Below are 27,982 nucleotides of genomic sequence, written 5' to 3' on the forward strand. Positions count from 1 at the left end.
TTGTTTCATTTAAATCTGTTTGAGGTTCAAAAAAATATCCAATATCTTACAACAAAGTTTAAAGAGAAGTCCTGAAATATACAGATTTGTGTGGCAGAACTATGTTTTTTCTTCTTTCCTATCCAAACGATCATGTCATGACCACTCAGATTTATCTTGTGATGCTTTTAAAGGGTCCAATCCCCTGGTTGGGAACCACTGCACTAAGATACCTAACTGTATAGAAAGTACTGGAGATTTTTCCCATTACGACCAGCTACAGCAGTAAAATACAGGGGCAATTGTTCTACAGAAGGGACTACTTTTACCTTTTACTTTGAATTAACTTCAATACATTTTGCTGATAATAGTTAATGGATATTGAACGCACAACTTCTACTTGTAATGTATTTTTTATGTTGTTGTATTGGTGCTTTTTTTTTTTTACTTAAGTAAAGGATCTGAATGCTTGTTCCATCTGTGGTATTCTGAGTAATATATACAGAAGCCAGTAGTTTATAATGATTGCTCATATAGTAAAAAGGCCTGACATTTGAAGATGAAATGCAGCCTGTTGTTGGAGCTTTTGTTCTGAGAATAATGCACTTTTTAAAAGACGAGAAAATGAATACTCGAGGCTCTGCAGTCGAGTGGTCATTATCAAAATGTTGTGCTGCAACATTCCCATGTCTCATTCCCAGTTCGCCTCCATCTGGTTTTTAGATAGTTGTCGGACTGCGGTGTCACGGTTGGTACATCAGACCTGTCAGCAGACGCACTCTTTGCACCTCCCCCACGCCATCATGGTGCACCTGACAAAACCTTTTGCTGCGAGATAGGATGTGATCACATCAACAAAAATAAACCCATCTAACACGAGGGGAACTGGAGAAAGACTTTGCCATCATTCCACTGAAGGCAAAGTAATCTCTATAAATCAGGGGCTTTGTTGTGGTCTGAGGTGCAGATGCGGATGTTTATCAAAAAATACTGGGTTTATTTGTGTCTTCTAATTTTCCTTAATCTTTATCGCAGTGTTCCGCCATGACGAAACTCAGTTTCTGTAAGGCTGGTTGATGGAAAAAGTGAGAGTGAGAGCAAAGTGAGGTGTCCAAGGATGTGGATGGTGATTACTCACAAAGCCGCTCTGAGCGCTGCCAAACACTTCAGGTTGTTTTTTTCCCTGTGAGTCATTTGGTAACAGAGCTTCCTCCTTCCCAGCGGTGGTCATGGGAAGAGGCTCCAAGCAGGCTGTTAGTCAGAAGAAAGGCATTGAACTCTGGGCAAAAATCAACACCTTGTAACATACACCACAAACATTTTCAGCTAAAACTGGGAAAAAAAAAAAACATTACAGGTTTACACTCTACAACAGTCTCTCTATTTTTGTGATATGGATTTGCACAGAGGAGCAGACGTAACCTCAAGAATTCCTGACAACAATTTGGATCCCTGATTTTAATGTTTTAAAGCAGACCTTGGTTTCAGCCATATTGTGCATTAATATGTGTTAAATGCAAATCTTAGTTCCCATTTAAAACTCTGTTTCGGTGAAGAAGAGCAGTTTTTTTTATTGTAACTACTTACCTAAATTGCATAAATAAATTTCTGATTGTCTGCTGCAGTTGTGCTGTAGGTGTGCTGTCGTGGTCGACTTTCCTTTTCACAGAATATATGGAGTCCAACCTTAGTGCAGGTTGCTGTGGTCTCGGCATTTAATCCTTTTCTGAGTGACTAAAACACCGGTGATGAATGAAGTGCAGCCATAGAAACAGTAAACCCATGTTCTTTTTTTTTTTTCTGACTCTTCTAATTGCTGAACTTTCTCTGCTTTCACATCATCTATTACCAAATTATTAGTGTCCAATCTGAAAAGGGTGGGAGGGATGTGGAGGATGGTGGTGGTGGGGTGGTGCATGGGCTAGGAGACACCACCGCTACCTTTGCAACATGCATAAATCACCAGGCTAATAAATTGAAAGCTAAATGACTTCTTGGCCTCAACATATATCATGGAGGCAAACCAAATGAAGCCTTATATACCCTAGAGGACAGAGGAATGCTTCTGTTCATAACAGTGATTTGTGGATTGCTCCCAGGGCTGTTGGCTTCAGAAATCAGAGCGGACTCTGAGCGGGCTTTGTTATTGCAGCATGGGCATGTGTGTCAGACATAGATGTATATCTGCATTTGTTTATTAGGAAGAAAATATTAAAAATAACCCCAAATTCTTGCAGTTCTATTGCAATGTGTCAGTCATCTTTTAGACAAATACATTTATAACATCTACCAAATGCTTTTGAAAGTTAGTCACCTGGAAATTGGAAACATCAGGTAAATAAAGTGTTGTAATGTGTTTGGCATTGTTTTTCTTTTTGTTTCTCTGTGACATGTTTACGGTGCAGAGAAGTTGTGTCTGTTATCAAGATTATTACTTCAACATGGACATAATGAAACTATGCTATGTTATTATTTATGTATTGAATAAGCATTGTTTGGTAATAACACATCAGAGTTGATGCAAATGAACAAATATGGACAATCACTGAAACCAGCCCAACATCAATACAATGGCGCCACCCACTGGATTAAAAGCATCAGGTTCTGTGTTGCCTGGAGATGGCTTCTGTTTGGGTACACAGTGAAAACTCTGCATTAGAGATGAAACTTCTCAGTAAGAACAGGAAATGTGCTTTATTATTGTATCAATGTGTCATTAATGTGTGGTTTTAGAACTGAGGTTCTTCACAGCAGCCATTTGTAGCAACAGGTCAAAATCACTGAGCCAGTTCATTTCAGCTGCTACTGAGATTTAAGCCATTTTAGGAGAAAGAGAGAAAAACTCATAACTGTAATATGAAGGTTAGTCAGAATCTTCTCAGTTAGTGCATCATCCAAATTTCTGTGAAAAAAATGCTCAAAAGTTTTTCTTGGCTGTTACCTGGGGTGAGAGCCAAATGAAACAGTAATTTCAGCATTTTTTCCCTCTTAAAGAAAATAAAAATCCTGTCAACCTCTCCTTAATCCCACCTGGATCACCACAGCAGACCGAGCAGCTGAGATGAGCTTTGTTTATGAGGTCTCACCCTGTCTGTCGTTCTGATGAAGAATGGGACCTGTCTGGTTCTTTAAATGCAATCTGTAGTGAGTATTTACCTTGAATGAACAAACTGAGAAACCACGAAATACATTCAGTACGTATGCTATGCAAACATGGCCTTTTTCTGTACGTAACAGAACAAACCTCAGCATCTTGGATGTGTGCCTAGTTCGGTGCATTACTGGAATTTCAGGGCTGTAGTCGGGGATAAACTTAAGCATGTACAAGTCTGAGAGTCTGAGAACATTGTCAGTGTCGCATTTTATTGCATAGGAAACAGAAGGAGCTTCAACATGTACTTTCTTCAACATGGTTCGATATTCACACGCTAAATGGCAGGACTTGGTGTTGATACAGGTTTGGCAGCAGCATCAGTGACTATTTAATGTGTTAACGTGTTGATGTGTTAGGAGGAAGAGCAGTGGCTCATACTGGCACGGAGCTCTGAGTGAAACACAACAGCAGTCTGGAGAAGCTGCAGACATAAACGCATACTCTGTGTTGATCAGTTAGTTTCAATGAGAGCCATCTGTCTAAAGTTCAGAGGAGAGATGCCATTTAGTTCATCCTTCAACAACTAAAAATGCACTTTTGCAAATGCAGTGAGGAAAGAGGACAGACAGTGTGGTGGGTAAAAAGGATGGTAAGATGAGTCATAGCTTTCAGTCTGCTCTCAGCAAGTGGATAAGTGAATGTGGTATGTAAAAAAAAAAAAAAAAAAAGAAAGTTGCTTAAGGCGAGTTGTTGATGTGGCGGCTCTGTTGTTGCTCAGAGTTAATTTTCCTGGAGTGTATGTCTCAGTCTATAGCCTGGATAAGGGCCAGAAAAGTCAATGTAAGCAAAAATAGTTCTCACCCATTGAAATCACAGCTCACTGAATAGTAAAGAATAAAAAGAAAACTGTTTCCCTGATTTCAGAACAATTGAAAAGTGTGAAAGATTCTGAAAGCATTTTATACCGCCAACATCAAACCATCTGATGGAGACGAATGTGCAAGAATAGCCTGGCGTTATTCTGTATTTAGATGTTTCCTTGTTTCTTGTCTAAACAGTTAACAACACCTTTATAAACATTCGAAGAGAGTTATGTAATGTAGCATCCTTGCTTTTAATTTGGATTAAACATCACCTTCCCTCACCAACCCCAAGAGTTGATCATTTTAACAAGCATATTACTTTCTAATAACAGCTAGGAACATGCGACATTTGCTGTTGAACCCAGTGATCCACCCCCCCCCCCCCCCCCCCCCCCCCCCCCCCCCCAGTAAATAATGGGAATAATAATCTGATTCTTGATTTTCAACCGATTTTATTTTGGTTGTAGATTAGTTTTTCCCCATTCCTCTCATTATAGAATACACTGTCTGCTCTTTAGTACTGGCCAACAGGTGAAGTAGTTGAACTGCAAGCAGCCTCCAACACTGAGATTATCCAGCGGCACCACTGCAGCCATGTGAAGGGCTGTAAATGTCAAGAATGTCTTGAACAATGTTGTTTATCCTGCATATTTTAGTCAAGTTTTCACTTAAATCAGTGTGAAAGATGTCAACACACTGCACAGCATTATAGCCCACGGTGTTGAACAAAATAAATGTCAGGACATGGAATATCTCTTAAGACTCTGACAGGCTGCAATATTCATAATAATTATGTTATCCGCACTCCCACACTCTTTCTGCTGCTATAAAAGGCTCCCAAAACAAAAGTGGTCACATTTCATTAGTCACAAAGTTTAATGCCTCACTGCATCTGAAAAATGGGGACCTAAAAAGGCAGTGCCCATTTTTAAATTGGACGCCTCTAACAGTTTTCATTTTTTCCCTCTCATTTCAACCTACATGTCGGTGCTTCAGCCTGTATCTTGTTGTGGCAGCACCCTGTAAAAATATATAATAAAGTTGAACGTGCAATACTAAACCATGCATTTTAAACTAAGCTCTTTTGTACATTTTTGTTGTTTCTATATGAATTATAAATCCAATGATTTCTGGTAACATTTGATGTTTCATATTCCAACTGAGTACATTAATCTTGAATGTTCACAGCTACAGCAACAATATTCAGTAATGATGTTGAATCATTAATGTTTGGTTCCATAACTCGTTTATCTATACTGAGTCATATGTTTGAGCCAGCGCATCAGGTAAATAATCTGACAGAGAACCCTTCAGTGAACAGTGAACCTTTGTCTTCTCCGTGTTCCCTCATAAAGGATACAGAGAGTCCAGTGCTCACAGACCAGTGCTGTACATATGCCAGGGAAAATATGCTTTTAAATGCTTAAAATTTAGGTACATCAATTTGTTTCAGAATCATTTAAAGTTCTGTTTTGATAATCTGAAAATCTTTGCCATGACTGAGAAAATTTGCTTTTCTTAGCACCAAGTGTAACAGTAAATTCTGTGGTGCAGTTCGCTGACTTTACATACTGAGAAGTGGCACAGTTCTGGCTGTTTGGGCAGTAAAGGAGGCACTACAGGGTTATAAAAGAAAAAGGATGTGACTACTTTGTCATATCAGACAGATGTTCACACAAACTTTATTTTAGTGAGAAAAAAACTCAGCACTGATGTGCAAATAATTTCTTGTTTGGCTTCTCAATGAACATCAGATCTAATGTTTCATATCAGCAATTTTGTCTTTTATGTTCCCGCTCAACTCCTTCATGCTAAATTATCCGACACTGTTTATCATCAGCCTTTTCAAAAAAAATCTCTTAAGTACAGCCTTCGACAATCACTCTCAAACTGGAGATTGAATCAGTTCCCTTTGTTGCCTGATACCATTTTCTTTATTTGATTTACTTTTCCCGAGGTGCTTTCAGTGAGCCAAAGTAAAGTCGGCTCAGCATTCTGTGCTCTCTGTTTGATAGAGAACCAGCACACAATGCTCTCAGCTGAAACTAGCTTAAACAAACAGTGTAGAGAAAAGCAAACAGTCAAGAGAAAATCAATGGAAACACTTCAGGGAAAAGACATTTGTTCTGACGGTGTGATTTAACTCTGCGAAAATGGGAAAAATTACAAATGTCACACAAGGTGTTGAATAACATGTATAAGCAGTTTTTGTTATTGGTCTGCACACATGTTTTATTGAGAGACAGCACTCAAGTTGAATTAGCTCTTTGTTGTTTTTAGTAGTAGCCACTGTACTGAATAACATCTTTATTAAAAGGTAAACAGATCAGATAACTTACTGCAGTCAATATTTATTTATATCTTATGCAACACATCTCCATTTCAGTATCAAAAACATCAATGGTCTAGTCTAGAATTTCAGTGACTGAAGGAACAGTGTACTTTACATGGCACCACTCTAAACACTGAGGTTTGCATTTGGCAATAAAAACCAGAATGCCAAAATGTTATGATTACACTGGACTTGACATTATCTGCTTTGTACATATCTAAGTATAAAAATAGCGAGTACACTAAAACGAAAGACAACAATAGTTTATGACACATGTACTGTAAAACAGCATCTTTACAGTTTGTTTACTGGCATCAGGAAACTTAAAAGGCACGTTTCACTTTGGAAGAACATTCTCATATTCAGCCCACAAATCTACAGTAAATATGAGTTAATGTATTGAAACCTTTATGACTGTTAGTCAGCAACAGTGTTCACATTTATTGGTTTTCTGACCCCCTACAAAACTAGGACCTGCAACTCCCACTCATACGAACATGATAAGCTCCATAATAGTGAGGTGAATCCTAATAAAGAGGAACTGAATATAGTTTGTAGGTACATTCTGTTGAATCAGTATGTGAAATCATCTAAAGAAAGATGGAGAGGCTCATTGGCACTGCAGAGGTTACAGCGGTGTAGTATTAAAAATCAAATCAGATCCATAAATAATCGGATAGAAAAAAAACCCATCAGATGCAATGTGCCATTTGGGTGATATAGAGTCGCAGAAACACTCAGTGTACTGGGTATATGATTAAAAGAATGTAATCTATCTGAGTTAATAGTGTCTCAGTTAATAATTACCCGCTTTTCAAGGGTAAAGAAATAATATATTTGAACACATTTCTACATGATAGTTGAGATTACTGCAGGGCGTCAGTTCCTAACTATTGTAGATTTAAGTTTAAACAGGACCGCATTTTCAAAAACTGAAAATAATCCACCAAATTAAATTTTACTTTAAGGCTCTATTACACTGGCAGAGAAATTTCCTTCTGTCTGCAAGATGAAGTGACATTCCTTCACAGCTCAACAATTGTGAGTACATCTGTATAATCACCAAGTGAGATTTGGACATATAGTGCAAGTACCTGACTGAATTTCAAATTCAGTTGTTTCTAATGGTTTGTAAAAAAAAAAAAAAAAAAAAAAAAAAAAATTAGAAAAGAGTTACAGAAAGAGAAATAGTTAAGTAACATCTTTAACAAAACCTTATGTAACAAAACCTCTCCCCAAGTGCGCGGAGGTCGTCGACGTCACCAGACTGCATTTGCAAAAAGCTTAGCTTTTCGGGTACGCAGAGGCTCGAAAGATGTCGAGACAGTTTGCTGTGATGAGGGCACCAGTCAGCTGCCTCCACTGTCTGGTGGCAGGATTTCTCATTTTGTCCAGGACCAGGTGCAGATCCTGGATCATGTCCCTGTAGCTGTCTCCATAACGCAGACTCCAGGAGTACAGGAAGTCGTAGGCAGGCTTCCACATTGACTGCAACAGAACAGTGGATGGTGAATTGATTGGTAAAATAAAGTGCACATCATATTCAAGCCTGTCAGATCAGTATCATCTGCTGTATGTCCATTACTTGCTTTGTCAATGTATACCGTTAAACTGACCTGGGGACCAACTTCTCCACTCCTCCCTCGGTGTGGTGCCTCATAGCTGGCTATCTGAATGCTGGAGAGTTTTCCTATCTTCTCAGCAAGCTCCCGCCATCGAACCCCGAGCTCCACAGCAGTGGACAGGATGACTGTGTTCTGAATCAGCTGAGCCACTAGATTCACAGAGTCCATCTTGAGCAGGCCCTAGGATGAAGAACACATACATAAGCTCCTACAAAACCACGGAAAGCACATGATATCACAGCATACAAATTTATTTTTCTTCTTTGCTTCTTTGTAAGTTGACACAAGGATTGAATTCTTTTAATTCTTTTATTAACAATTTGAATTTGTCAGAAATGAAAATCTATTGTCTTTCTCTACTCACCACCATGAGTTCATGCAGAAACTTTTTCCTGCTCTTCTCAGCGTGACAGTCTTCCTTCAGCTTTTCCAGAACACACGCCACCTTATCAGCTTCAGTTTCAGCGTGCCTCCGTGTAATGGTGTCCAGCGACAGGTTGCTGTACCCTAAAGCATCAGCAAAGCCTGTCCAACTGGTTATGTGCTCAGTGACCAGTGTCTGGATGGCAGAGTACATGTAAGTAAGCTTCTTGAAGGGCAGCGTCATGTTGTCCAAGAGGACATCTGTGCTGATTTGAATGCCTGTAAAGTCAATCACCTGGTCTCTGGTAATGAGCTTCATGTTTTTGCAGTGAACCAAACCAGTCCTACCTCGCAGAAATCCGATATACCACTCCTTTACTTTTGAATTACCCACCGACCTAACGGTCTCTCTGGAAAGGAGAGCCACAGTGTCCCCCTTGAAGTACTCCAGAAGGTAGTCCACGCGTGGCTGACGTAGAACGGACTTTAGGGCTACACCGTACCACTGTAGGGTCACAGGTTTGTCTTCAAATTTGGGGAAAACTGGACCACTTTCCTCAGGAATGGCCAAGGTTTTTGGCATTTCAGTCCGCCTTTCTATCTGCCTTGGCGCTCGCTTTTCTGATCGAATGGGTGCTGCAGAAGGGGAGGGCACCTGGAAATGTGCAGCAGTCGCAGTGTTTGATTCCTTCACTTGTAGGTCTAATTTAAAGGAATTAATTTCTGTTTTACTGGCACAAGATAATGCAACTGGCAGATGCAAAACTGTTCCTATCTTGAGCTGACTTTGCCTCACTTCTTTCAGTTCGTCCTCAGGTTTGATTTTAAACCCTGAGTCTGTGATGCTAACTCTGACATGCAGGTTATTCAGTTTGTCTGGTTTAAACTGGAGTTTTCCCCAAAGCTGCAGAACAAGCGGAGGCAGGCTCTTGTTGCCTCTACATATATCTGAAAATGGAAGCTTTGGTGGAACCTCCTCATGACAGCAAACCACTATTACTACCTTGAATGATGGATGGATGTACCTGGGACCATAAACTGCTACAGTGATTTGGCGGTGAAGGTAATCCCATACTGATGTAGCAGGGGACTGAATTGCAGAGGCCTCTGCGACTGCAGTCACATAAAAATGTGTTTTCAGATCCTGGAGCTTCATCTGCATCATGTTTTTGTAAATGTAACAATCATCCACTTTTATATAAGGTCCCTCTCTTTTGGTGGACACCATTCCGACCACAGTGGTCATCACCTGACTTAACGGGTCACCCTTCACCTCTCCGGACAGTTTCATCTCCAGAGAGATACACTCCTTTATGTTGATGTTGCTGAGAACCACCTCTAGAAGCGGACTCATGGTCGTCATGTAGTTGTTATTGAGTCCAGGAGGAGGGTCTAGCATTGCTTTCAGTGTCACTTCCTGGACTTCTCCAGGAGGAACGTGGCCTTCCGGGATATGGATGCTAACTTCTGAGTCCGGCAGCTGTACTGACCCTCCAGAGTGGCCGATCCTGCAGATAACCTGAAAGCCGGTGGCCTGTGTCTGAGCCCATCCGGGGCTCTGGCTCATCAGATTTAAGTCCAGGCATGAGCGGGTTAGCTGCCTGTGGCTCAGCCAGGCCATCTTATAGGCCTCTCTGTCGTTCTTCAGCCACTCAAAATCAGGGTTCAGCACTGGCCTGGGCGGTTTGAAGCTGTCCTCCCGTTTTGGCACTTTTCTCTCCAGATCATCCAGAATGTCCGAAGCACTCCTCCACCTTCCAGATCTGTTGGAGACTTTGTGTTTGTTTTCCAAAAAGTTCCCCAAGTTGCCTTCGTCTGAAGATGTGCTGATGTCGTCATCGTTATTTGTGTCCAGGTGTTTTTTACTGTCTTGTTTTGATGTGTTGGAAATATGTTTGTCTGTGCCGCTATGCACAATGTCATCTAAGAAAGGGTTTGATCCAGATAGTTTGTTCCAAAAGGGATTTTTTGTCTGAGATGGATGAGTGACTTCTGGCTGTAAAAGTGGCCACTCAGAGTTCTGTGTGATTCGTGTCACATACCCACCTATAAAAATAAAAAAAAATAGTTTGGTTCTGTTACTGTATCATTATTGATTTATTGTAATTTCAAGCTGTTTATGTTTTAAAATTAGAATTTTACCATTCAGGTTGTCGCTTGTTGAGGCACTGTCACCCAGGTCAATCAGTGTCCCCTCAGATTTACTCCGCATTAGACTACCAACACGACGGAAGGACCTTGTTCTTTCAGCTGCCATATTTTCATCTGAAAATGTCAAAACAACAGTTTCATTTCTCTTTTTTCCATTTAACTAGCAGCTTTTATTAATCTAAAAAAACATTAATTCATTATTTACATTATTCCTTAATTGATCTAACCAGGGGTCAAAATGGATACCCAATATTTTTCCTATTTATTGATATAACTTATCTAAAGTTGAACAACTACTCAATTAATCTATTACCTATTAAACACAAAATTAATTGTCAACAATTTTGATAATCTTTAAATTAATATTTAAGAAAAATGTCCACAGATCACTGGCTCCAGCTTCTCACATATGAATGCTGTCTGCTTTTCTTTGTCTTCTATCACTATAAACTTTGGGTTTTGGACTATTGGTTGGACAAATCAAGCAATCTCAATGTGTCAACTTGGATTCTTGAAAATTGTGATGGGCATTTTCCCCTCCTGAACAATTAAGAAAATAATAGGCAGACAAATTGATTAAAGGAATTGTTAGCTGCAGCCCCAAACTTATCTATAAACAGACATATATTTTGAAATGCTGTGACACATGACAACAACAAATCCCTACACAATGAAAGACATGTGAGTACAGTTATTGTTCTGTCTCTGTTTCCTTCCCAGCCCCAGGGTTTCTGCAGGGCTTCTGTCTGTTACAGAAAACTGTTCCAAACGTGGAATAAAGCCTGAACTCTTCCGTCTGACACTTGTTTGCGTAAAAGGACACTACCCATTCATGACTTGTCACAGTGAGTCAGTCATTAATAATGTGGTTTATTACACCACTGCACAAAAACAGGTTGGTCTTGTCAAGCCTATGACACAGTAGTCGGTTCTCTCGGCGCTTCTTGCTATGATCAAAGTGCAGAGCCACTGTGACTGTACTACTGACAGTAAAAACGTCTATTCTGGTGAAATACTGCGTTGCAGACTTACTTTGTAGCCATTCTACTCTATTTCCTGTGGTACAGTATTATTCCTGTTCAATTTTAAATAAACTATTTGATCATATTCATGTGCATGTTTTATATTTTGATTCAATCAGCTGCAAATTTTCCCAAACAAACGTTACATTCATTAATAATCCAAACAGAGCAAGAACTGACTCAGCAGCACAGATTCAGACATAAGAGCTCCAGCTCCACTAACCACAGCAACAACAGCCCACAGTCTCACTGACAGGTGTGTACAACTATAGTCTGTAGTTACATATTAATAAGCATGTCCTTTCTAGGCAACTCCCTGTTAATAAAATTCGGAAATAAAAACTATTAACTACGAGACAAAGAAAACAAAGACTGCTCTCACCGTCGGCATGAGATGTTCAGAGCTTTTCGGTGCGTTGGCAGGAAAAGAGGTCAGCCCTCAGGCTCACCTCCTCAAGTTACAGCTCTTTACTCTGTTTGCCTCTTAGGTACGGAGCATTTTGGGACTGGAAGTTTAAAGTAACACCGGAACCCTTTTTGGGAGGAGTGGCCTCGTGTGGTTAGTAACTACAACACCCACAATGCACCGCTCTGTTTACGCACGAACACCTGAAACTAAGCGATACCTGTAGTTTCGACAGGAGCCAGAGGTCGGTGATAAGCATGCTAACATTTTGAAAGGCTACAATAACATGCCGTCACACACTGGTGAAGGCTGCGGGCTGAGTCACTGAGGAGACACGAGCAACAAGGTTAATCCACACAGTTAGTATTTTAGACTAAAGATAGATGATACATTAAATGTATTTACACTGACGCAGCGTCTGCAGTCCACACAGCGTTGGCGGAATTTGGAAACCTAAAGCAGGTGTTTATATAGCTAATTGTTGTGGTAAATTAACAAAAGAAGGCCAAGCGTCATGTCAGTACTTCCTCCTCTTATTATTTCACAGCCATTCAGCTGATACTCAGTATATAGAGTTTCTTGGGATTTATTGATTTTTACTGTGTCATTATTATCACTGCTGTTTTGAGTGAGTGTAGATGAAAGCCAACATGAACTGAGAGGTTAACAGATCTTAATCTCATCAAGGACAAAAAGTCATGTTATCTCACTGAATACGTTACACAAATTAACTGTGATGAGTGCCAGAATAGATCACTAATTGAGACTGTTAGCTACATCATATTAGAAAAAATATATAACAGGAGATCACAATTTTTGATAGCTTACAGCTGAACCCTTAAGTGCAACAGTTGCATGCCAAAGTGTATGAAAAGTTCTAGCTCCAAATATCCCTTTGGGAGAAGCTTGTTGTTTGTATTACTGTTATCTTTGTTGATGAATATCCTTGCTAAGGTTGAAATGTCCCTTCAGAGCTGTTGTGGTCTTTGGATGAAAGCCCTGGCATCCAAAGGCAGTTGTTCTCAAGGAATGCAACTAAGCACTCTTGAGTAGATTATGAATTTTCATGTAGCGAATATGGTCAGTGGCTGCAACAGTCTGGACTTTAGCATGACTAATTCACATCCCCTAGTGCAGAAGTGAAAGTATTTTGTAAACTATCTGATTGAGCATCAAAAACCCATTAAATTACAGTTATGTTTACTACTTTTGTTTTGTAGCCAAATTTCCATGCATGCATGATGTTGTTAACTTGAGTTAACATGAAATAGACAAAACCTGAGTACTTCTCACATTCCACCAGAACACAGTTGCAGTAATTTCATTATCAGCGCAGAGTCTGATCACTCTGTAGCAAGTATCTGAAACAAAAGATAGTGTACATCTGTGAGAAAACTCTGCTCTCTTGTGGCTGTTTTGAGAATGAAGATGTCACAGGATCGTGTAATATTCACTATTTTTCTTATTTTCCACAAATCCCATGAAAAGTCCAAAACTAACAATGAATTGATTTGTACTCACAAGTGTTGTGTGTGTATCCAGAGCTTGATATAGCTTATTCCTCTGTGCCATTAACACAGAAAAACACATCAGTGTAGTAATTTACTCCTGTCTTCAGTAACATTTGCCTAAAACTACATTGCTTAGCTCTTTTGGAATTTACTGAGGCTTTTTTTAAAAAGTAGATAAGATAAATAAGAAAGTATTGAAAGAGAAATTAACATCTTTTTGGCTTCAGTCTTATGGGATTTGTTGACAAAACAAAGAAGAAAAATATTGAGTAACGCCAGACTCATCCTTTAACACATTAGGCTTTTCTCACAAAATAAATTTTACATGTCAGAGCAGGAAAAGTGGAGGTGTAGGCCACATAATAAAGGTTTTTGATGGTTGAATTCTATTTAGCTGCGTCAGTTTCAGGGTCCTGGTGTTGTGCATGCTGAATCCCTGTCACACTGTCATGGATTACTGGGACATTTGAATAGAATAGAGCCATTGTTAGTGTGTTTTTTTTTTTATTTCTACGACAAATGAAAACATGCGAAAGGTCTTTTACTAATAGTAAGTTTGTCTTGATTCATTGGTATGTTTGAAAGCAACAGTGTAAGTACAAATGACCTGCTTGAACTTGCATTATTGTGCTGTTACTGTATGTTCTGTATGTTGCCTGTGAATAAGAAGATCACTAAATATAAACAGTGAAACATGTTCATATTTTGCAGATGATTGGAATGAGGCCTTTGCTATTTGTCTTTATACTTTAACAATCAGCTCCTAAATATTCACATTGCAATTGTCCCCCCTACATAGTTTTACTTCTCTTTATCCTGAAAATAATATTTCTGTGGGTGCACTATGCATTGAATTTTACAGATGTCTTTTGTTTTTGCAGCAACATTAACCAAGTCTTTCCTCCCTCACCAGATCTTTCATTTTCAATAAATCTTCCATTTACAGTTGTTGTTTTATAGTATGAAAACATTTACATTTCTCAAATTAGGCTGATTGTCAAGTTTCTAATAAAGTTAAGAGCTAATGTAATCTTTTATACAAAGCCACTGAACAAAGTACTAAACCCCCTGAATAAGGAAATACATTACAACAGTTAGAATAACTGTTTCTCTGAGAAGTTGATGTTTTGTAGATAATGAGTTCGAGTTGGTGTCGTAGCCTTACATTTTTGTGTCACTTGGTGGAGCCATTTCTCCACTGTTCACTTGTGCAGACATGTCAGTGGTTTATTTTATTTTATTATTCCTAAACCAGAGAGTGGGCTGAGGTTGTATTTGTCTGTTTTTGATTTTCACCAATCCAACCAGTAAGTAGAAGCAGAGGTCGTGATTAAAACACTGGTGAATATATGGTTGTTTTAAAAGACCAAAACAGAGCTGTGTAAAACTCGGTGTACTACTGTAAGTATGAGCTGATGAAATACACGTCAATAGGTATTAAAAGGCAAACAAGTTCATGTTCAGCAGCGATGAAGCTTTTTGATGGTCAACAGGGAATCTGCTTCTCTGTTATTATGCAGCAATAGCATTTCAGTGTAATTCTGCTGTAGTGATTATGGCTGCAACTAAAGGATTGTATTCACTATCAATGAATCTGCTAATTATTTTCATGAGAACTCAATCAATCACTGGGTCTAAAACATCAGAAGATGGTGAAGATTGTCTATCACAGTTTCTCAGAGACCAAGATGATGCCTTCAGTTGTCAAAAGCAGCAAATCTGCACATTTGAAAAACTTTAACCATCAAATGTTTGATATTTTCTGCTTGAAAATTGACTTAAATGATTCAGCGATTATCAAAATTGTTGGCAAAAAGTCAGTCAGTGGATTTACTAATAGATAAATCATCTAATTTGATGTCACAAATCTTTCAGTATGTACAGCCGTATGGCGTTTCTTGTTTGTCTGTGTCATTGTGCTAGGGAAGTTTCAGTAAACCTATTTGTGAAGGTTTAGACATTTTGTTAGAAAAAAAAAACCCTAACCTTAACCCATCTCCTTCACCTTCACCAGGATGAAGGTTCAGGCCTTACCTGCTGGCTTGAATCTTCATCATGAGTGTCAATTACTCGCTGTCTTCTCTGAAGCAGTCTTTATAGCACATTTGTGCTGCATTAAATGTGATAATTTCTTTTAATCTCAAGTCGTGCTTATTGTGGTTTATGTGAGTTTCAAACAGCCTCAAGCCATTTAAGGGCATTTACACTGATGTCACAGGACAAAAATACATATTTGCCTCCCTTTCGATGAAGATGTTCCCTCAGAAGTTTGTTGTCAGGTAGAAAAATAGATCATTTTCATTCTGTACTGAACTTGAACTCACTGAGTTTTTAGACATTGATGCAATGAAGCCATTAAACTGAGATCACTAGTCTAGCAAACCCGCAGAGCTTTTCACTTTGAGGTTGAATCTGTGCGTATTCCACTCACTTAGACAGGTGAAACACCACCCATGACGTAAATGGATGTAAATTGCTGAAAGCATTGTATAAGGGCACCCCTGTCAGTGTTACAGCAATTACTGTTAATTATTTTGACTAAACTCTGAACCTTGTCAAATTGCCTTTCCCAGGAGATTGGTCGGTTTGATGACAATGACAGTGTGGTTGGGGGTTTTAACCACAAAATTGGCCACAGATGCGTAATCGGTGAGAGGTGTTACCACAACACTATGATTTGCTGGTTGAACTAGAAAACCCAATATATCTTTTCATATCAATAGCAGCTGGCATTTCCATGTGGACTCAGTCAAGACTCTGATCCGTCTTAGATTTTATTAAACAGAATGCAACCTCAAAATCACTGATACATGCAGAGTATATGATATTATTTCTCTTTCCTGTTTTCTAGGTGACTGCCTTGCAGCTGGGTTGGCTGCCAACACGCTGTGGGCTCCCACAGTAGCTGTTACTGTGGCCTTCATCCACAGTTGGCAGCTCATCCTCCTCATCCTGGCGTCCATGCCCTTCCTCTTCTAAGGCCAGTTTAATTCAAATGAGGACAGCGACGGGACATTCCTCTGAGGACCAGGTGACGCTGCAACAGTCTGCAAAGGTGCTAATAACATGACAACACAAAGCTGCACTCTGAGACACCGGGCCAAAATGACTCTGTCCATATTTAATGATTACTTTTTGGCTGTTTATATTTTAGTCATGTGTTGAGCCAGTGTCTTGAGTGTTTTTGACAGAAAATTTTGTTTTTTTTCTCAAATGTTCAAGTCTTAAATGTAAAACATATATTACTTCACACATTTTAATAGCAGGTTATAGTTCTGTGGTATGTTGCTGGTTTACTTTTTCCTTGAATTACACAATGTTTTCCTTTTTTATGTCTAAAATAAACCAGTGTGAAATAAACAAAGAAAGCTAATAAGTCAAACCTTATGATGAAAAGAAAACTTGGCAATATAGCTAAGTATACATGTTTTCCCCTCAGTCCTTTTTCTTGTGAGAGCGGTGAGCAGTCTTTTTCTTTTGTCCCTTTATAACAATAAATGCAAGCAACACATCTAGTCAGAGCACAGCAAAAACAACACAAAGCCTCTAAGTTGCCTTAAGTACACAAGGCACCCAACTACAAAACCTTTGACCTTAATCTCTGTTTGTAATTCATTAGTATTTTTATGAATATTGAAAACTGATTTTCTTCAAGGGGCTTTTGATCTGAAAAGAGGAATCTGCCTTCGACCATTAACTGCACTAAATGTCTCTTTAACCCAGTCTCCCACGGCAGAGGGCTTCACTGACCCAGCAGACGCAGAATTTCTTCAAAGGCCATCTGCTCTTCTCTTTCACTTCCCCCTCACAAACTTGATTTGGTTTCACCTTTAACTTTGACTGTTGTCCCTGCAGCATTTTGTGCTTGACTCCACCATCGCAGACAAAGTATGAACAGAGGAGAGCAGGCGGGAGAGCAGGCTATAAAGGTAGAACTTCATCTGTCTGAGCAGGTATGTGCACATGTGTCTGCAATCGTATATAGTAGTTTGTTTAAGAAGGAAATTAAGGCAACTAAATGTTCACTGTACCGTCATGGGGATTTGAGATGTCCTAATGTACTGCTACTAAATGAGTCATCCTCGGCACTGGAGGGCTAGAGGGTGAGTGACACACCTGGAAGGCCTTAAATCTTTCATTTGAATGTAAGTTGTAACGCAGAGACAGCAGAGTAGCTAAATGTAGAAGTTCTAATGTCTCCAGACTGTCCATCAGTCCTAACTGACACACATCGAAGTCAGACTTGTTGCACTTTTGTCTCCTTGTCATCCATAATTCAAGTGTGATTCAAAACAACCAGTCACTTGTGATCAACTTATATTCCCCTTATTAATGCACATATCTGATCATATTGAAACAGACACCCGGAATAGTCTCATGTGTTTTGCTCCTGTTGAAATCAAACTTTTTGGTCTAAACAAACAGTTAAAAGTATAAAGATTCTTGCTAAAATAATTCAGAATGAGCTTTCTATGAAACCCCATACCAGATCCCCAAACCACAAGCTGCTCAGGATAAGTGGTTCAACGTCGGGCTTTAAATTGCTGTTGGTTGAAAGAGGAAAGCGCTAGATGGCGCTACAGAGCTGTGTGTGAAAAGCAGACGAATAGAAGTTTGAAAGATACTGGCTTTTAGTTTCTTCCTCACTGAGAGCTCATGGAACAGAAAACACTGGACATTGTAGACATGAAAAATATAACAGATAATAAAAAGATCTTATGATCTTAAGATCTTTTTTTTCTAACGCAGTTCAAATGATCCATGGCTCCGCAGAAGGCACGCTACCACGTATGACTGCATGCGGAAATGTGATGTGCTAAAACCCCAGAAACAAGTGGGGAATAATTTAAAATAGGATAAACCTGGGTTATCTCTATTATCAAATGTGCGTGACAGAAAATACAAAATCCAAGTTGCTTCCATAAAAGGAAAATAACCTAAGTGTGTGACCTCTGTCCAGGTAGCCTGTTTAAAAAACGTAAAAGAGATAATAAAGATAAACCATTTGCTATTAAATAAATGTATACATGTAAATATGTTGTAGTTTCTAAAAGTTTATAACCTAATGATTATTTTGAATTTCAATAATTGGAAAGTTATTTAATCTATAACTTCAGATCAAGTCAGACTGAGCCCAGCCTAAGAGGGAACAGGACTCCTCGCCACAAAATCCGTTTTTGTTAAATTGTGTTTATTTCACTATATTTAAATATTTATAAACTGTTGTCAATAATATAAGCATTAAGATATTAAAACAAACCCGCTCCGCATTTATTAACAGCACAATTTAAACTGAACAAAAATCGAGTGTGTTTTAGAAGAATGTCCGGTGAGCGCATCCAAGTTTGATCACAAAGATAAGCACTTCAAGATAAAGTTTTTTTTCTTAATTTTGTAACCAAAAAAAAAGATAAAAAAAAGATAAAATCAGAATCAAAAATTTAAATTGTAGTATGTTCCTTTTAAAAGACCGTGAACTAGGTGATATTTACCACACAGTAATGAAAGATGAATAAAGCAGTTAACGCGTGTAGTTTGATCTGTGGTCACTTCGGCCTCAGAGAAATTTGAGGTTTCATTTTCACGCTCAATAAGAAAACAGACATATGGCGAGAATAATGTGATTTACCTGAATTTAAATTCCTAAAACACTGACTTTGTCCTTTTTCCTTTTTTTCTTTTTTATTTAACAGATGCCCTATTTAATTGCGCAATTCTGTGATTGAAATGTAAATTAATTTCTGGGTCAGGCCCTGATGTTGCTACAGGCCCCTTTTCCCACCTTGGCCTGGAGAACCTGTAAAAACCAGCTGTACACGGAAATCATGAAACTCAGTATCTACAATATCTCACATTAGTGAAAGAAATACATAATATCATATAATATAAAATGATAAATTCTAGGCAACTATGATTGCAAACTTTCTGGTCTGCCGGTGAAAAATAGATTTTATCGACTCAACAATCAAACAAACTGAGTCGATCAACTGCTTCTGAATTCATACTGACTTTATTGAGTGGCTTACATAAAAAGCCATTCTCGGAGAGAAAAAAAATATCATTGTAAAATTAAAATCACTTTACAACATGCTTACTTAAATTAAATGAGTGGGTAAACAGTAAATGATTTCAAAACCTTACAAATAAATTCAAAGTGCGCCTAATGATAGACCCCTAAATACAAGAAAACTCGTGGTTAAATATAACTCCCCACAATACATTTCATATCATGTCAAAGAAAAATCCAAGTACATTTCCGTATATTTTCAAATATTTACTAGAGTCCATATACAACTAGAAATACCTATACAAAATCGTCTCCTGGACAAATACATTACTCACCTTTACATTGGGCTGTAATTATTCTAACCTACATTTCTCATTATATACAACACATTTTGCAGCGAAGTGAAGTGACCTCGAATGGCCTACTTACAAACTTGGAGCACAAACTGTAGGCTGTGGAGTGAATAGCAATATGTGATATAAACCTACAACTGCTCCTCCATTATCAAACGGTTGATGGGATCAGACAGATATATAATGAAAAACCACCCCATCCCATATCTTACCATACTCTACAGGTAGGCTATTTGTCCCTACCGAGCAGTCCATCCACGGGGACAAAAACAATTTCTCCTGCTCGATAATAAAGTGCCAGAGTTTGGTTTTGAACAATATGAATGACAGCAGTAACACAACTTTGCAGGCCCTAATTTTTTCACAGCAGTGTTTTCTATCTTTTGTGTCTCATACCCTGGGAAATAAAACATCAAGAGTTGTCAGGATCAGGCTGCAAAAAAAGTTTGAGTTGTGCCCTGTCCCAGTGTGCCCACGATAACTTGTTTACACTTTCACACCGCATATGTATTAATGAGAAGTTTCTGATGGTACAGCTATGAAATTATGCAATTAGTAGTCTTAAACACTTGGAAAAAGTCAAAGAAACGCATAGGCCTATTTTCTCATTAAATGACAACACTCAGGATGAAACATTTGGCATACACCAAAGTATGTCCACTTTCATGTCCTCTCGGACAACTCCTCCACGACACTTTGCTGTTGTACAGTTTTTACTTCACTGAGTAGGAGTTTTAGAGGCCGTTCATGCCTACTCCCTGGGTTGACTCAGGTGGGTGCAACAGGTCGGGGGAATGGCACGGAGGGCTTCCCGGCGCGCTGTGCTCGCTGTCGGTATCGCTCCCCCTCTTCCCTCCGCTGCCCCCGGAGCCAGAGCCGGCGGATCCTCCGGCGCTGTGAGTTTTTACATGTTTACTCAGGTGATCGCTCCGCATAAATCTCTTGTTGCACACCGGACAGGCGAATCTTTTCTCTCCGGTGTGTGTGCGTAAGTGTCGCTGGAGCTCGTCGGAGCGCGTGAACCTCTTCCCGCAAAAGAGCCAGTTGCACACAAACGGCCTCTCGCCGGTGTGCCACCTCAAATGCGCCTTTAGGTGCGACGTTTTCCCGTAAACCTTCCCACAGCCGGGGATGTGACAGCTGTGGAGACCCTTTCTCCGCAGGCTGGCGCCCGCCGGTCCCAGTCTCTCCGCCTCCTGGCAGTTTGGACAGTCGCAGGTGGCTCTGCCCGAGTACCGGCGGGCAGATGACCTCGGAGACCCCGCTAAAGATGCAGGTGGACCCCCGGAGAGCATAGTCCCCCCTGCCCCGGTTAATGGAGAGGGGCTTGTGTCCGGATATGAGCTTAACACCGGCTTGAAACCGTCCATCAGGTGCTGGCCGGTTGTCAACAGGTGTGGAGAGGGACTTGTACTGAAAGCAGAGTGACTTAAACTCGAGTAATCAGAATTATATCCGCCCAGAGGAGAGTGCAAGGAGGTCTGGAGTCCACCGGAATGTAAGGACGTTTGTAGTGCTGCTCCATTAGGGTTTTGAACATCAATCCATCCCGCTCCCACATCCCACCACGCAGAGGCTCCGGTGGTCCCGACCTCTCCTGTGGGGATGCCGGGATGAGACGATTTGAACCAGGACTCGTAGGGATGCGCCACGCTCATCCTCGGATAGATGCCCTGCAAACTGTCCACTGAGGTGTGCACCTTGGAGATGAAAACCGGCTGGTGGCTGGACTCTTGGGAGCTGCTCGAAACGGAGGCTTGGAACACAGAATAGTCGTTTCCAAAGTGTGAACTAGACGAGGTACCAGACGTGAGGGAAAAAGCACTGGATCCCGTGGAGCTGTTGGTGCCGAAAGAGTCCGAGATGCCGGATCCATTACGGGACACCCCGAAACCGGACAGGCCGGATCCGAGGCTGCAGCTGCTCGCAGCGGCTCTTTTCCACGGGTGGAAGCCTTTTCCAAATGAAGAGGAATTATCCGAAATAGTGGACGGTGAAGGGCTCGGACTCCCTATTTTGTTACATGTTGCAGCTAACATGGCTAAAGGAGTCGATCCTAACCTCGGCTCCTCCTGAAAGGACAAGAAAAGCTGTAAGTGACAGATCAGTTGAACAACAAGTTGAACGGGTTCATTCCATAGCTACATTTTAATGCAGCATTTCAGCTCGACACAGAAGTAGGAGCAGTTTAAACAACAGTCTAATAAGATATGGCTTTGATTTCTTCTTTCTTTTTTTAAGTCTGGAAATCATTACATTAGATTATTATCACTTCCTACCTGGACAAACAGAAAGCAGACAACTGAAATGCGACACACAGCGCTCACAATCGCATGCCAGACAAGACACGAAGAAAAACATGCGTGTTTTGAGCACCAGTAGGAACTTCTATCGCGTCTACACAGCCTCAGCCTTCTCATACGAACCGCTTGCTGAAAATATAAGCAGCGCACTGGCTTTGCTGTTACTTTGCGGCCGGCTGTAAGTTTAATCCCCCTCCACCGGACAATGACAAGAACTAATTAAACCAGTAAGAAAGTCCTTTAGACTCACCCCTAGAAGTGAAGTTGCCATCACACAAAAACACTGCCCTCCTCAGAGGATCTTTTTATATTTATGAATCAGAGCACTGTTTTTTTTAGAGGTGTGCAATACAATGATGTGTTCCGCCCATTCTTCCACAATTGTAGGCTCCTCTCCGGCTTTGAAGTGCCGCTGTGACACGGGCGACCAATCAGCGGCTCTGTCCCGCCGCACTGCCACACACTACCGTGAGGTCATCAATAGAGCGCCTCAGACAGCTCTCCACCCTCCTCCACCCTCCTCCACCCACCGCCCCCTCCATAATAAAAGACAGCGGAAGGAAGGTAAAGTTAAATGAGAGTGAATTAGGAAGGAGGAATTAGGGGGCCACTTTATTGAAATTTTACAGAACATCACATTCCATAAATTTGAGGGAAGAGGGATGATGACCTGTGTCTGGTGCTATAGCTGGTGGTAGGTAAATAATAATAATGGTAATAATAATAAATAAAAAAAAGCTTGGTAAAGTATGACTGCACCACTAACAAAAACAAAACATTCACTTTTTTATCACGTTTTTTTTTTTTTTTTTTTACATTTTCAGATCATTCAAATGCTCCTTACCACACACGAAATTATCTCAAGCGAAAAAGTTTCATGTAAACTCTTTTCCACCAAATATAAACGTGAGTAAAGTTTAAGTGGGTCAGCTGAACCTCATCCTCTGCATGTGTGTGTGTTTACAGGTTCAGTGCAGTACTTCACCTTTTTGTGTTTTATTCCATGTTTTCTTTCTTTCTTTCTAATTTTTTTTGCATTTTGCATTTTGCATTTTGCTCATCAGAAACTTACTCTGGCTCTGACTTAATTTACCCCGCTGGGTTTTTAAATCTTTTCACCTCATAAGAGTTAATATACACAAACTATTACACAAGATATAAAGGCTGCATTGTTCTAGTCGTGGACCTATATTACACCGTCTCCAACTTTCACATTACTGTAATTGTGTTCAATTATCTTGACAGTTTTGATTAAAACTGGTAGATGGTGAGGCATTCCGCAGCAGGATGATTCATTTTGTTATTTAGTGTAAAACAGGGGATGAGGGGCTGATGTGGTTAACCTTGGAACATTTTCAGCCTCAAAATTACAAAATTCAAAAATGTGGAATTTTCTCGGAGGGGTTATTGGCAATATAGATAATGTTGGTGCCTCACGTTATAAGTGGGATTATTTATGAATGTAAGTGATTGCACTCTGTGTCAGGCTGAAAATAAAATGATAAGCTGGTTATATTGAATAGGCTCATCACTTTGCCCACTGACATTTGTTAAATCTATAGAGGAAGCTCCTGTTACATAATAAGAACTTGTAGGCAAAAACGTGTGTTGAACCCTGGGACTCTCTGTGGGCGCTATTAGCATGCAGTCTGCACTGGAAGCATAAATTTCATTTGAATTTCAAATTTAATAACGCAGGAGGTTTTTAATCATCCGCAGTTTTATTTGTTTGATATTAACATGCTTATTGACCGGGTCTGTTGACCAGCTTGGTCATTACAGGACAGGGAAAAGTTAATTAAAACGACCAGGGATTATTCATCACATCATCTGCCTAACCCATGTCGCTTCCTTTATTACACAGCGTGATCGATGGACTATCTGATTAATTCTTGTGTTTCTAGGATTGGACAACAGCTTTTTGGATTAATTTACATCGCTTTACCTTCAGCTGTAAAAAAAAAAAAAAAGATATAACAGCCAAAATGTTGCACAGTCAAAAAACAAACTCTGAAACAGGTGCAGCAACACGGACATGCAGTTATCTTAATTATTATTCTGATAGCACATGTGTTTCACATGTCCATTTCACAATAGTTACCAATATAGAGACCATTTTTAACAATTTACTGACATGTACCAAACGGGTAATTAACTATCTTTATTTGAAGTTATTCTGCTTGTTCTCAAATTAACGCATCAGGCGTCGATTTAATTATTTTAGGGGAAAATTAGAAATCAGGATAAGCCATAAATTTATATTAAAGCAAGGAAAGATTTTAGATAATCGGGGGGGAAAAACCCCTCCACAAACACACACACACACACACACACACATACACGTACACACACACACATCCACACACAAGTCCACTTGGCTTATTGACGTTGCAGATAAGAAAGAAACTGTATCGATCTGATCGTCGCTCGTTCATTATTTTATTTCCGTCAAACTAACCAATCACACCAGCTATCGAAAAATCATAACAGGCTGCGAACATTATGTAACAGTGTTTAAAGGGCGAATAAAATGTGACAAAGTATAATGGCGAGAATAAAACCTACATACCCTGCTCCTCCGCTCCGCAGTGCATTGATTGACCCCCGACGTTTGCTCTCAGCAGAATACAACAGCACATCTCCTGCAGCCGCTGAGACTGTGGACCATGCCAGAGAAATGTTACACTGGCAATTCAGTCAGGATTAACTTTGGAAATTCCCACCGACCCCTGTTTCCCCTACATGCACATACACTCACAACGGTTGTATAAAGATACACATATAATTATTGTTGTTATTTACAATCTATTTAAGTTTATATTTCGGCATAAATATGTGTGGTGAAACTGCTTTTCCCCTTTCTTCTGGCTCTCAGAGGGCATGGTCACTCATGCTATTATGATAGTGATTTTACGCATTTGGAAAGCAAGGTATGGGCTTCAGCTACAGGGGACATGTTGTTCCGCTGATGACAAATTACCAAGTGATCATACCAGCAAGACTGATGTCAGAGGTCAGTGTGATAACTCCCCGACAGGAAACATCTTGCTGCTGAAGCCACCAGAGATTCAAGAGATATTTAATCCACGTGTGCTTTCAAAATCTGATTGTCTAATTTATTCCTAACGTACTACTTCTCCAAAAAAACAAAAACAAAAAAACCCCCAAAAAAACCCTCTTTTGTTGCCTGTTGCGTTCAGCAGCTAGAGGGTCGGTCCTAGTTCATATGGTGTGCACAGGTTGTTCTTATCGCGCGGCTGTAACTGTAAGCCGCATTGAACAGATGTCCCTATTGAAGGCTTTCTTCTCCTACACACATGGGCCATATTACCATCATGAAATCAAACTCAAAACCTGTCCCTTTCGCCACCATAATGACCGAGTTATTCTGGGCCGCTGAGCACGAACAAAGTGTGTTCAATATTGCGTGCTCCAGAATCACTCCGCTTAGAGAACCGGGAGAAAAAGGAGTCAAGCCAGAGACGCAGAACTAGCCTATACTTTAGTGTGGAGATTTACAAAGCAGCTCGATAATCTGAAGGCCTCCTTATCAAAGATTTTGCTGGAGGAAAACCGAAGGTAATCACTTGTGTCTTTCCACAGCAATTAGAAGACTGCTGTGGCTCAGGCAGCATATAGTCATAATAATTACTCCATTTTTCTGCACAGTTATTTTTAAAATAGAAAGATATAGGGTACATTATTAAAACGCTGGTATTAATTGATAACAATTACAGACTATTACAGATTATCCTTGAGGAAATTTAGTGCACTGTTATTATATTATAAAGAAGAGATAGATAGATAGATAGATAGATAGATAGATAGATAGATAGATAGATACTGTGGTAGCAGGCACTGTGTAACTGTATGCAGTAAAGTATGCAGAGCAGAGAGTAAGAGAGCAGGGTCTGTTGGTTGTTGTTTTCTCTATTCACCAGGAGGTTGGAAAGAGCAGATGTCCGTCTGCACGGTGAGCTGCCAAGTGGGTCCGGAGCAGGGCAGCCACAGACACAAGGGCCCAAATGGTGTGACAAAAGATGTGCAGGAAGCCCCTCTCCGCCTGGGTGAGCCACAGAGAGGGTCTCCCCTTCCCTGCCAGCCTGCAGGGACACTCACAACACGAGCCAGAGAGCAGTGGCAGCAGAGCCATGTGTTACCGGCTGGGATGCATGGTACACCAACACTCATATTCACACACACACACACAAACAAATACACACGCATATGCAGGAATGCGCACATATACAGGCCCATCCCACCCTGCGCTGCCATCGTTGCATGTTGCACTCACTCTAAAACATACACGCATTAATGCTTTTTGTAAAACCTACATCCATCTATCTATCTTTGAATGTATTTATCTATCTATCTCAGTATTTTATCTAGCTTGGAGACTTGGTGTCTTTTTTTCCTTCGCCCATGAGGTCATGAAAAGAGGGTGAAGAGGCCCTGAAAGTGTTCCAAGCACAGGTGTGCAGCATGGCCCGCACTGAAGGGGTGCACTGAACCATAAACAATGATATAAATGTCTGGCAAATAAAATGGCTAGTTAACAATCTTTTGACTGCTCTAACCTCTGAGCTTTTGTCGGGTATCGATCAGCCAGCTGTTCCTGGCTTTGTCTGGCAGGACGGGAGCCTATGGTTCCTCCTGGGATGAATGGAAAGAGCAGCCAAAAAACTTTCTTTTTGCTTTTCAGGTTGAGGCTGTTTGCAACAAAAAACAAAAATGAAAACGAGAAGCAGTTAATCACCAGCAGTGGGTAAAAGATTTTTATATGCATCACATTCACATAAAATAAAATCATAGAATCAACATGTCCAGCTCTTTAAAATTGCTTTTTGTATTGAACAACCCTGGGCGCTGGCTTCTTTGTTCACAGTTGCCATGTTGCTGGTTTACATGGAAACCATGTAAATGGTAATTTGAATGGGCATAATTTGCCTCCCTGTATTAAGATAATTGTATGTTAAATAACGAACATCCTCAGAATTGCAGTGGGTCTCATGTGATGGGTCTTGTCACGCAAATATGTCAAGACAGGGTGCTAATGATCCGTCTCAGCACTTGTCAGTCAAAACACGGATGACGGCAGCAGCAGTGACGTTCTCTGGCCAGGACTTTATAGTTCAGGTTATATAGTGGCTCTCAGTGCTCTCCTGCTAGCGTTAGAGCCCACCACAGTCTGTCTGGGTTGTTTGCTCTTCTCTCACCATAAGACTGTGTGTCTATTGTGAAAATAAACCAAGTTGAATAATTTATTTGGGAATATGTTGGATAGCGTCGTTGGATGTTGTGATCTGTATTTCCCGTGCCACTCGTTTGCTTGGCTGAGGTGATAGATTACAGTGTTTCAAACGCAGGCTGTTTATGATAAACAGAGATAACAGTGCATTTTGCCGCCATTTGCCTCGACTTCTACATCTGTGGGCCGTGAGGTCGTCTTATTGACTTTCACTGAGCCCAACATTGCACTTTGTCAGTGTGAGCGGCAGTCTAAGAGACAGGCGGGCGAGGCAGTCATACAAAGTGAAGTACTTAGGATTAGCCCTGGCTCTTCAAGTTTCAGTAATTATCCTCCTGGAGGCATTCTTGCTGTGTTGGATAATAATGGAAGTCCGGGTGTACGGCTGTCACCTCTCAAGTGTGGGTGGAGGAAGCCAACGAGAGGCGCAGGACAGAGAAATGTTTGCTTTTCTGTTATGTCATCCGAGGAGCACAAGAGTAAGGCAAACTTGTATTGTTCCCTGAGAGCAGATGAAGCTGCATAACAACAACATGTTTAACATGTGGCACACAACTTGAAATCTTTTCAGCTGCGGATGTGATAATGAAACATATTCCCCAAAGGTGATAATGTGCTTTGAGATCAAGTGTAATTACCAAGTGTCATGCATGTGTTTTTGATAAACAAATCTGTTAAAACACACAGTCGCATTATTTGTTGAGAGGGATTGGTGTTGATGACAT

General features: G+C 40.2%; 2 protein-coding genes and 1 long non-coding RNA gene across 4 annotated transcripts; 1 reads left to right on the forward strand and 2 right to left on the reverse strand.

The window, feature by feature from the left end:
- Window positions 1-6,228: 6,228 nt before the first annotated feature.
- macc1 (MET transcriptional regulator MACC1) lies at window positions 6,229-11,951 on the reverse strand. Its single transcript, XM_056381417.1, has 5 exons — window positions 11,812-11,951; window positions 10,399-10,521; window positions 8,258-10,302; window positions 7,885-8,073; window positions 6,229-7,756 (listed from the first exon to the last, which is right to left on the reverse strand). Exons 2-5 carry the CDS (start codon window positions 10,511-10,513, stop codon window positions 7,553-7,555), a joined length of 2,553 nt encoding a protein of 850 aa, XP_056237392.1. The 5' UTR covers window positions 10,514-10,521; window positions 11,812-11,951; the 3' UTR covers window positions 6,229-7,552.
- Window positions 11,952-12,054: 103 nt separating this feature from the next.
- On the forward strand, window positions 12,055-16,728 carry LOC130172597 (uncharacterized). The gene is made up of 2 exons (XR_008828300.1): window positions 12,055-12,181; window positions 16,198-16,728. It is a non-coding gene; the product is annotated as an uncharacterized LOC130172597 (long non-coding RNA).
- Window positions 16,729-18,405: 1,677 nt separating this feature from the next.
- On the reverse strand, window positions 18,406-22,399 carry sp8b (sp8 transcription factor b). Of its 2 annotated transcripts, none has more exons than XM_056379832.1 (2): window positions 21,986-22,212; window positions 18,406-21,778 (listed from the first exon to the last, which is right to left on the reverse strand). In XM_056379832.1, the coding sequence occupies exons 1-2, from the start codon at window positions 22,124-22,126 to the stop codon at window positions 20,441-20,443; spliced, it is 1,479 nt and encodes a 492-aa protein (XP_056235807.1). In that variant the 5' UTR covers window positions 22,127-22,212; the 3' UTR covers window positions 18,406-20,440. The 2 variants fall into 2 exon arrangements, with proteins under 2 accessions (XP_056235807.1, XP_056235808.1); XM_056379833.1 differs by lacking the exon at window positions 21,986-22,212 and adding an exon at window positions 22,260-22,399 and having other exon boundaries at window positions 19,337-21,778.
- Between the last annotated feature and the right edge of the window lie 5,583 nt (window positions 22,400-27,982).

This window comes from Seriola aureovittata, chromosome 7, assembly GCF_021018895.1.
Source record: "Seriola aureovittata isolate HTS-2021-v1 ecotype China chromosome 7, ASM2101889v1, whole genome shotgun sequence".
NCBI classification, from domain to species: Eukaryota; Metazoa; Chordata; class Actinopteri; order Carangiformes; family Carangidae; genus Seriola; species Seriola aureovittata.

What these genes read in the sequence shown, in the direction of transcription:
- macc1 (XM_056381417.1), bottom strand. Translation starts at nt 10,513, where the DNA reads ATGGCAGCTGAAAGAACAAGGTCCTTCCGTCGTGTTGGTAGTCTAATG. An exon ending in AACAAGCGACAACCTGAATG is followed by an intron (nt 10,303 to 10,398) that starts GTAAAATTCTAA and finishes TTATTTTTATAG; the next exon opens with GTGGGTATGTGACACGAATC. An exon ending in TTCTGCATGAACTCATGGTG is followed by an intron (nt 8,074 to 8,257) that starts GTGAGTAGAGAA and finishes TCTTCATCCTAG; the next exon opens with GGCCTGCTCAAGATGGACTC.
- sp8b (XM_056379832.1), bottom strand. Translation starts at nt 22,126, where the DNA reads ATGAGAAGGCTGAGGCTGTGTAGACGCGATAGAAGTTCCTACTGGTGC. An exon ending in TCTGCTTTCTGTTTGTCCAG is followed by an intron (nt 21,779 to 21,985) that starts GTAGGAAGTGAT and finishes TTGTCCTTTCAG; the next exon opens with GAGGAGCCGAGGTTAGGATC.